General features: G+C 33.0%; 1 protein-coding gene across 1 annotated transcript in view; it reads right to left on the reverse strand.

The window, feature by feature from the left end:
* Window positions 1–11,154, reverse strand: part of SYNE2 (spectrin repeat containing nuclear envelope protein 2) — a 293,506-nt gene that overhangs the window by 132,955 nt on the left and 149,397 nt on the right. Inside the window, exons 47-51 of the mRNA XM_011386203.2 lie at window positions 8,890–9,045; window positions 7,814–8,079; window positions 4,728–6,825; window positions 2,405–2,727; window positions 43–187 (exon numbers count right to left, since the gene is read on the reverse strand). Coding sequence (XP_011384505.1) covers window positions 43–187; window positions 2,405–2,727; window positions 4,728–6,825; window positions 7,814–8,079; window positions 8,890–9,045 — 2,988 coding nt within the window. The remainder of the gene's footprint in view (window positions 1–42; window positions 188–2,404; window positions 2,728–4,727; window positions 6,826–7,813; window positions 8,080–8,889; window positions 9,046–11,154) is intronic.

The following is an 11,154-nucleotide window of genomic DNA, read 5'->3' on the forward strand; positions in this document are numbered from 1 at the left end:
TTTTTGCACACAATCTTACTGGAGATTTGCAAACACTTTTACCTTGCTCTGTTCCAAGCATTCTAAAGCTTCTTTGTAAGACACTGGCAATGGGGACATAGACATCCCGAGAACTGTTTCCATATGGATGAGGTCACTGCCAATTTTCTCTTTAATTTTTCCATAGCATTTGTAATTCTCGAGACACCTAGTGAATTAGAAAAAAAGTGATATTAAGTTTCATTTAGGGCATAAATTCTGAAATTCCCAGAATGAATTCTGAACACAATAGAAAACAGAATACAATTCTTTTTTGCTATTCAGTGTATTTCAATGAATTTTTATTGACTACCTCCTCCTCACAGGGACCTGCAGAAGACCTTTACTGCCAAGTTTAACAAGCAGATAAGACTAGTCTGAAACACCTTAATTGGAAAACTGCATTTTTTAACACTGCTTATGAGGTGTAAATTGATATAACTCTTGTAGAAAACCAGTTAGTCTTAAAAATGCTCATATCTTTTGACTCATTAATTCAACTTTTGCAATTTAACTCAAGGAATTAATCCTAAAACGGTATAAGGAATTTATCCTAAAACTAATAAAACCTTCTGTACAATATTTTTATTTACTAGACTACTGATTGGCAAAATTGAAACACTTCATATATAACAAAATATTTAGGATAATAAATTTTTAAAGCACATGAAATATTTAGGATAATGATTACTTAAACAAAAGATAGCTGAGTAAATTACAATAATCCATTTTATAAAATATATAGCAATTACAATTATTCCTATAGAGTCTTTGTTACAATAAGGAAAAGAGTTCATTTTATAAATAAGAGGCAGCATATTTTTATATAGCATAATGTTGTGATATATTTAAAAATAGTATGAATAAACTTATGTATTTAAAACAGATACAGCCTAAATCCCCCACTAAAATCAATTAAAAATTCAGTATCAAGTATTTCTCTTAACTCTTAAAACACAGTAATATGCTGGCAAAAACTTAAGGAATATTCAGAGGCCCCAAACTAATACACTGAAATAAAATAAACTCTGGAGCCGTTTCTTATTGAGGACATCTCGAGTTCTAATCTTATTGATGTGAACTTCTCCTGGAGTGCTGGGGACAGTCACCCAGGACAGATGTTTACTAGGAGACCTCTTTGTAAAGATATGTGTTACACATATAGCCACAAAAGATCAACCTCCAAAATATAAAATAAATTCCTACAAATCAATAAGAAAAAGATGAACAACCCAATAAAAACTATGGAAAGGCTTGAACAGGTATTTTTCAGAAGAGGAAATTGAATGAACTCAGAAGAGGAAATATGAATTCAAATGTGAAAGAAGAAATATTTTTAAAAGAACCTCAAATTCATTAGCAGTAATAGAGATGCAAATTAAAACCATAATGAAATATTACTTCTCATTCATAAGACTGGCAAAAATTAAATCTCACAACATCAAGTTTTGGCAAGGATATGGGACAATTGGAACACTACTATGCTTCTAGTCTGAGTAGAAATGGGTAAAATTTTTTGAAATTTAAAAATTAAGATATGCATATTTTTTGACCTGGCAACCATAATCCTAGGTATACACCCAAGGGAATCTCTTGCTTTAAAAATGTTCTTAGCAGAACTGTGAATGCAAAAACTATGTAATAACCCAAATGTCTATTAATAGCTGGGTGATAGAATTTTATTATAGATAGGAACATAAATAAATTTCAGGATAATGATGAGTTTGAAATAAATGAAGTAATAGAAAATACATATACTTGAAAATGGGACACAAACATATGGTAAAAATATTTTTTAAACAACATAAAGTATTTAGAATAATGATTACTTCTAAGAGAAGAAGGAATGAGCACACAATGGAATTCAAATCTCATAATGTTTATCTTTGAATCTTTGGGTACAAAGCTGCTGAGCACTATTCTTTATAATATATGCAGATTTTTGTTAACATTCTGCTTGAAGGGGATTAAGAGGTACAAACTTAGAGTTATACATAAGTCGCAGGGATGTAATGTGTAGCACAGGGAATATGACCAATAACATCACAATAACTTTGTATGGTGACAGATGGCTACCAGATTTGTGGTGATCACTTCGTAAGTTGTATGAATGTCAAATCACTATGTTGTACACCTGAAACTAATATAGCATTGTTTGTCAACTATAATTAAAAAGAGCTTCACATTCCAGAGTAGAGGAAAAAAAAAATGGAAACCAAAAATTCTGCTGTATGTACTCAATAATAAGAAAAAAATATTATATCTAATGTGTAATAAATGCTATTTCTAATGTGTTTCTAATAAGAAAAAATAAGTATTATTTCTAATTATGCATAAATCTATATTTTATGTTCATAAAGCATTACCTTAGGAAAGAAGTACCTACCTTTGCATTTCAGCTTCCTTTACTGTGGCTGCCTCCATCAGGGCTGAGTTCTTAGAAACTATCTCTTGTAAAGTACACTGAAGCTGCAGTTTGGCCTCAGGGCTGGCTATGCTCTCCAATTTCTCGGTAAGGTCCTGGATGTCTGCTATTGTGGATTCCAATTCCTCTCGTTTCCAGCGAGGCATCTCCAGTGATTCTTCTGGATTATCCAGGTCTACCCTATGGTATGCAACGATGGCTTCAAGGGCAGTGATGATCCCCATCGCCCTGGTGACGGCCTCATTGTAGTGTGTCACATTTTCATAAGCATCATTCAAGACATTCTGGTAAACAGGAGATTAAAAGCTGTGACGAAATTGTCAAACTTCTGGGATTTTTATCATTCTTGAATTTTTGTGGTGTACTGATAACATGCCTCTGAGTCTTATGAAAATCAGCATCTCATGCTTTTAGTTTGACTAGTGTTTTAAAATGAGTAAGTTTTTGTTTGCATAAAGAAAAACTGTTTCCGGATTTGCTAGAAAATCTAATCTATATTCAAAAATACATTTCATGAATCATGTCTGATGATTTATGTTTCTGCTCTAGAACTCTTGTATTAGACTATGAATTAAGTAAAACAATATATTTAATGTATACAGCCTTAATCAATATTTGTGGAAAAAGATGAAAAGGAAACAAACAAAACCACCCAGAACCCCTTCTGTTTTTAATTTAATGGCTCTGCCACTAATTTTGTTTTGAGCACATCACTTAATGCCTTCAGACCTCAGTCTTCTCAATGAAATGAAAAACATTTGAAAAAAATAACTTTAAAGGTCCTTTGCAGTCCATTCTAATCATATTATTTTCGAGATTTATGTACATTGCTTCTGGAAACTATTAAAATCAAATAAAGAAAGATACAGAGAACAGACTGCTGGTAGCCAGAGGTAGGGGTGGGAGTGGGCAAAATGAGAAAAGGGGGTCAAAAGCTACAGACTTACAGTTATAAAATAAAAAGTCATGGTGATGTAATATATGACATGGCAACTATAGTTAATAACATTGTACTTCATATTTGAAAGTTGCTAAGAGACTAGATCTTAAAAGTTCTAATCATAGGGGAAAAAATTCTGTAACTGTATGGTGACAGATGTTAACTAGACTTGTTGTGATCATTTTGCAATATATACAAATATAGAATCATTATGTTGTACACATGAAACTAATGTTATGTATCAATTATACCTCAATAAAAAAATGAAGTAGAGAAGTATTCAATTTACTCAACATTTGTTAAGCATCAATTTAAAGAACATATTAGGGTTCGTAGAATGGACATCACATTTCTGCAGCATTTATACCTATCAAAATATTGCAAATATATTATCTAATAAGTCTTGAATTAAAGGGAGTTAATTTCCCCATCCTATAAATTTAATGTGACAATTCTGAAAACAAAGTGAAAGGCATTATATTAAACACAGTGTTTTCCAATGTTGCCTATGATATCTACCCTATAATTGCAGGAAAGAAAGAAGTAGGTTGGAGTCACTCTGCAACAGAGGTCAGCAAATTTTTCCTATAAAGGGTCAGACTAAATATTTTAGGCTTTGCAGGCCATCTAGACTATCACAACTACTCAGTCCTTTTATTGTAGCACGAAAGCAGCCACATACAATCTGTAAAAGAATAGGGCAGGGTTGTATTCCAATAAAACTTTATTTACAAAATCAGGCACTATGGGCAGACTTGGCCCACGGGCCTTAATTTGATGACCTCTGCTTTAAAATCAGACAGATCTTAACTTGAATCCTAGTTCTGTTACTGTTACAAGATCCTGAGAAAACTGTTGATGTTTCTGAACTTCAATTTCCTTATTTTAAAATGGAACTATAATAGCACTCACCTCACTGTTGCTGAGATGATTAAAGGTGAGGTGTTCAGCACAGTGCCTAGACATTGTAAGTTCTAACTGAATGTTAGTTATTACTCAGTGTTCTTTTCTCTACACCATATTTCTTCCATTGTGCCCTACTAGTTTTAAAAAACAAAAACAACTTTGCCTAAGCTCAACCGAGGCTACAAGGGATATAAACACAAGGAATAAAACTCATCTTTTCCCAAACTATGTCTTTCGTTTATGTAGGTTTAGCACTATTTTAGATGTAGAATGAGTTGGGATTATGAACTGACACTTTGCAATTTTTTAATTGACTATTCTGAAGAGAATTTTCCTGCAGAACCTGTAACTTCTTGAGAAGTGCCAATATTAACTGAAAATAAAACATAAAATCTTTGAAATAAAAATAGATGTTAACCACCCAATTTAAAAACTTACTGTGCGCAAATCGATGCTTGTATTAAGCTGCATGTAAAGATGTTCAATGTCATGTAATTTTGTCTCCACATCACTAGCTTCAGAAGAGTTTTCTGCTCTTTGCTTCTCAGTAACAGTTACAGCTTTAATGCTATACATTTCCGCCTGAACTTGTCCTTGAAATGCTTCGCAATTATCCATTTCACGTTGAATATGTTCGATTTTCAAATTTATAAGTAAAGGCTGTTGTAACTGAGATTTTATCTGGTTCAAAACATGTAAGGAATTTTCTAGTTTGTCCTGAAAATTCTTTTCATCTATTTCTTTTGGTTGGGATTCTAGTGCTATGTTTTGGAGAGCTCTGTGTAACTCATCATTTTCTTCTGCATATGGCTTTATTTGTAGTATTTCTTTCTCTTTGAACAAGTCACCAAAGGCCTTATTTTCACTTAATTTCTTTACTATCTCATGATATAAGCATATGGCTTTCTCGATTCTCTGATTCAAAATTTGAGCACTGAGTAGACGGCTTTCTGGTGAAGTATTAGAGGCTGTTAGTACTCCTTCAGCCCTTTTCTTAATTTGCAAATCCATTGCCCTCAGTTTATTTAGTGATGCTTGATATTTGCCATATTCTTTCATAAATGTGTCCAACTTCTTAATTTTTTCTTCGAGTTCCTTTTCTTTTTCAATTGCTTGGGACCGTAACTGGTCAAGCTGGGAACAATCCCAGTTCAGTCCTATATCGTCAAATACTTCTTTAAGTTTCATTAACTGTAAGATACTAGATTGAATACCAGTGAGTCGGTCTTTAAGACTATAGAACTCTTCTTTAACATCCTGATTTACTTCTTGCTTTAGCAGCAGTTCATTGTGCTGTATGTTATCAAGTTCCTTCTGAAGCACAGATGTTTGTTCATGGAATTTTCTGGAAAAATTTATCTTGTGTTCTACTTCATTACATTTATTCTGAATGAATCTTTGTGTTCTGTTGGCTCTCGTCTTAAGGTTTTTCAATTGATCATCCAGAAATAATCTTTCAAACACATTTAGATCCTTACAAATGTTTGTTAGTTCCTGAAGATGTGCTGAGATTATGCTCTCAATTTCTTGCAGTTCCTTCTGAGAAGTCATCAAAGTGACACGCTGATGTTCTAGTTCAGCTTCTGTGGAGGGTGTTCCCATTTTGGGAACTGTCAATGTTTCACTTCCTTGGAGAGAAAGCTGAACCTCCCCAATTGCTGCAACAAGTCTGCTTCTTTCTTCCAATTTAAATTCTAACAGCTGGGACCTTTGAGTCGATTTTAAAACTAGCATTTGGCATTGACTTTGTAAGTCCTGTAGGAGGTTATTTAATTCATCACTCTCATGTGCTGTAAGGTTAGTAATGTTATTTTTGACCTCTTCAACCAGTGACTCCACAGCCTGCTGCTTACCCAGGATGCCATCGTGCATCACTTTGCATTTTCTGATCTGAGAAAGAATGTCATCTGGGAGAAGGGAAATGGTAGGAACGAGTTCACCTAAAAGATTCTTGACCCATAAGATTGTCTCTTTCACCTTGTTTCTCACTTCACACTTCTTGATCTGATTTTCCAGCTCTCTGTTTAATGGCTCCAATGCTTCCAATTGCTTCTGCAAATTATTTATTGCATCTTCCAAAATCTTCTTCTCTTTTTCTCCCCAAATCCTCTTCATCTGGAGTTCAGCTTGCCCCTTTAAAACAGACAACCTGTGCTTGAGAGTCTGGAGTTCAGTGACCAAGGCAACCATACTTTGTGTCCCTTCCTGTTCTGGCGAGCTCAGCCTTAACTGGAGACACTGCTGCTGCTGCTGCAGAGAAATGTCAAGGTCTTGGATCTTACTCATGAGAAATGTAAATTCCTCATGTTCCACCACTTGCTGAGAATACTTCTTTTGAACCAGTTGTTCCACTTGCTCCCACCCATGTTCAAGTTGCCTGATCTGGCTTTCTAACAACTTCTTATCCATGTCAGTCAGACAGTTTGATAAATTTTCCCATTCAATTTTCATCTTGCTTAAAGAATCTTTTGCTTTTTCTACTGATGCCAGCAATTTCTGAATTTTGGCCAGATAGGTTGCATTGTCCAGTGATCCCCTGAAAAAAGAAGAAAAATGGAGCTTGTTAATATTTAGATAGATAACATTAAAAGAAATTAATTCTGCGTTGAATTCACAGAAGCAAAGATTAGGTTGTCTATAAGAGCACTATGTCTTTAAAATAAAATCAGAATCTTGTTTACTATGGTTTTCAATTAGTTTGGGACACTGTAGAGAACTCACCTATAATATATGAGTATCATAAAAATTCAGAACCACAGAAAAAGAGTGAAGAATGAAAGGAACAATATATATAAAAGTACTCTGTAACCTGTGAAATACTTGCACAAAGGTTAGTCTAGGGCTAAGAGAAATCACTACAACAGTCAGCCCCTTTGTTATCTTCTTTCCAATAATAATGATATACTAAGAAGGTATAATCATCAGGCTAATCTTTTGAATACAAAAATGTTTCCTCATAGAGTATTACTGAAAGTAAACCTCATTTAAACATAAATATAAACATAAATATAAATAATGAGAAAATGTTTACATGTTAAGACTATAACAATTTACTATTGTTTTCAAAGCCAAAAAGAGTACATCTATTTTAATAGGAACCATTACTATATATATATATATTTTTTAAATATGTTCCGAAATATTTAAACTAATTATGCTGATATTAAACAATTGTATATGTTTCTCTCCATCCCCATAGTTTAGAATAAATTCTTGATGAAAAGAATACTGATTTCCACAGAACTTAAATCTATTTTGCAGATATTTAGAGTATGAATTAACTGTTTAACAAATTAATTTTTTAGATTTGTATAATTTAATTATAAAATTAGTATCAGTAATATAATTTTCTTGCCTGAAACTAAGTTTTCTTTAATGGCTTCCATATGGAATTAATTTCCACACTGTAGTATTAAAATCATAATATCCTTTATAGTATAAACTCTTAAAACCCTAGGCCTGTCCAAGATAGGGGAACTTGTGCTTGAATAAAATGAATGCAAGTCTTAAATTTTTACACTTACACTTTTAGACTCTCTTTTTCTGTCAACAAGGCTTTCATCAAGGATTCAACTGCAGCAAAGTGTTCCTGAAAATCTTTAAGGAGACAATATTGGCTTTCTTTATTTTTCTTCAAAGTAATAAGTGCCTGAAGCAGATTGTCCAAGTGCTGCACTGAATTCCTTGTACTGTGGAGAGCCAAGGCACTTGTTTCTGTTTTGTTGAAATATTCAGTTTGTTCTACTGGTTCAATGGCTGCCTTCTTTGCTTCCAATTGGCTATATAATTCCTAAAAACAAGTCAAGGAAATCAGTAAGTGTATATTCACTCATTTACTTATTAATTAATTCATTCATTTTCGAACTCTATCCCAAGATGATGTTTTAAATATTTCATTTGCACATAGAGAAACTTAAGGCCTGACATTTAAAAGATTTTTTTCACTAGAATTATGTTAAAATCTAGACTAAAACTCACCATTGGTCTAGCATTTAATAGCAATTAGATTATCCTATTGTGTCAAAAGGTTCTATAACGTCAAAAGGAAGACTTCTTTTATTTTTATTATTTATATACACCTCCTATTTCATGTTTTAGATACACGTTTACTGTATGTAAACCTAGTTAAAATTGTAGGGTCGTTTTTAAAAATGTGACCAAGTATTGTACTTTTAGATTACTATACATAGCTATATGTATATAAATACATAAACACGGCTATCTAAACACAGGTATAAAAACACAATGTTGATAATCAGAAAAAATAAAAGGAATCTGTCAAAATCAGATGAATATATATGACTAAGAAAAGGCATGATGACAAGTCAGAATCTCTAAATTTTGTTACTGAATAAGTAAGTTTTTAGGAACTTTGTGAAAAGGAACACTAATGGTCATTAAACTCCTCCACTTTTTAAATGGAAAGAGTTATACAACTTACTGATGAGTACATAATTATATAGTTACCAAATTGATCATCAGGCAAAGGTTAAATAAGACTTTTCACTCTGTGCAAGCAAGTTTCTGGTAATTAAAAGATATTGTATCGCTCTGGATAAATGATGCAATCATGCTGCCAGTGTTTTTCTTGTTTTCATACCTCTATCTCTTTTAATTGTTCATTTCTTAACGTAACATCTAATTCTAAAGGTTGATTTTGCAGCTCATTGACTTTCTGCTCATCTTCAGTGTTTTTCATGCTTTCTTGAACATTGAGAGAAAGTTGTTTTGACAAAACCATTTCCACAGCTGAATTCTGAAAACATAAAAAGATTAATTGCTGAATAGTCTGCCTTTCAAATAAATAATTATTTTTCTTGCTGAAAGCACTGCAGTGTCTATTTATTCATATTAAAGACTTTTTTTAAAAAAGTATATTTGAACATGACCAAGGATAATTTTTCCATGTAACATTTAATGTCAATATTGATATTCCAAGAAAAGTTAAACTTTTTTGACAAGACAATATAGGATCTAGCAATGTTCAATTATATATAGAGGCATAATTTATATAATCAAAGAAAGAAAAGATATGAAAACAGAAGTTTCAAAGTTTATACTTAGTATTCACCATGATGCCGAGAGCAGGGAAAATAATAAACATTCAATGTTACCTATTAATAGTTTAAAATAATAAGTGGATAAATGGAGGAAACAACAAGATTTCATGATATTAAGAATGATTTATGCCTTAACCAGTTTGTAGTAAGAATTTTAACCTATGTAAGGCAGAACAGATTATAGATGGAAAAAATTGGATCTTTTCTGAAAACTATAAGAACTTGAGGTTCTCAGTAGGATAGAGACAGCATCTGCATTCATTTATTCATTCTTTCAACAAATATTGGTTGAGCGTTTACATGTACCAGGCACCATGTTGGTAATTTTAAAAGATTTCCATAATTTTGCTAAGATATTAGTTTTTATTTCCAGGTTATTTTACAAATGAAATGCCATTTAATTCTGCTATATACTTTCATGTCAGTAAAATCTTTGAGGTATCAAGTCTATGAATAAAATGTGCCCATACCCCAAACACGGTTACATTTGTTGTCTTAAAAATACTACCTAGATAGTAATGTAAGATGTTAACAGTTTGGGAAACTGGGTAAGGGATACATGGGAACTTTCTGTACTACCTCTGCAACTTTTCTGTCAGTGTGAAACTATTCTAAAATTAAAAATTTATTTAAATAAGATAGGTTCTGTCTGGAGCTTCACTGATACTAAGTGATTAAAAATTTTCGGCTGGCTTTTACTCGTTTTGAAATACTTGGCTGGCACTAAGTACAAGCCATTTCTCTAAAAAGAAGACAAATGATTGAAATGATTTGGCAAATTTCCTCCAGTTCAACAATTCATTGTGGTTAAATCTATATGGAGGGCAGCACAAAGGGAAAAGGCCCGGGAAGGCTATGAGAGGAAAGGACAGGTGCCGCAATACAAGCTTCGCAGCCAATGGGGGCCTCTTTGCCGTGAGCCACAGGATATGAGGTGGACGCCTGCCTCTTTTCCACCTGATGGTTCCTGTTACTTACAATATCCTCAAACTCCACAGGAGGAACAAGAGCTAAAGGTCTAGATTCTAGGTAAACTTTACTTATTACTAATCTTCTACTAAGAATTCATAGCCCTTGGTCTCTCTTACCTGATGGACGAGTGACTAAGAACTAGCAACCTTTGCAATGTGCCATGTGTAATCTGCCTTTAGTGGTCAGAGAGCGCATTCTGAAAAACCTGAAATCACCCCAAAACGCCATTTGTTTACTAACCCCAAAAGCCATGTTCCTATGCTGGCAGAATATCCAACAGAATCGCTCAAACGAACATTTCAAATTTAAAAAGTAACATTCCTTTGCTCATGCCAGAGAGGATGGAACACAGATTGAAGGTCCTGATTGGCTCATGAAAGATTCTTTCGTAACCAGTCATCCTTTGCTCATCACCCTTGGCTATATTTTATTTTGATTTTGTAGGCTTATTTAAAAGTATAAGCTATTTCAAATATACTTAAAAGAATAAATTATGACAGATACTCATTCCCCACAAAACAAACATATGTGATATCATTTTCCATATTAGAAATATAATTTCAAGCCCAACCCTTATCCCTTTTTCATCTTTTTTCCCACAGAACCACTAAAATCCACACATACAAGTTTTATACTTTTAATACACATATTAGCATTTATACAGTATTCATGTATTTTTAATTCTTATAAAATTGGAATCATGCATATATTGTTTTATAAGATGTCTTTCTCCCACTCAGTTGTATGTTCTGAGGTTTACCCGTGTTGACAGATATAAAAAGTACAGTCATTTTAGCTTTGTGTACTATTCTGCTTTCTGGATGAACACGACA

The sequence above is a fragment of the Pteropus vampyrus genome, unplaced genomic scaffold, assembly GCF_000151845.1.
Source record: "Pteropus vampyrus isolate Shadow unplaced genomic scaffold, Pvam_2.0 Scaffold15, whole genome shotgun sequence".
In the NCBI taxonomy this organism is placed as follows: Eukaryota; Metazoa; Chordata; class Mammalia; order Chiroptera; family Pteropodidae; genus Pteropus; species Pteropus vampyrus.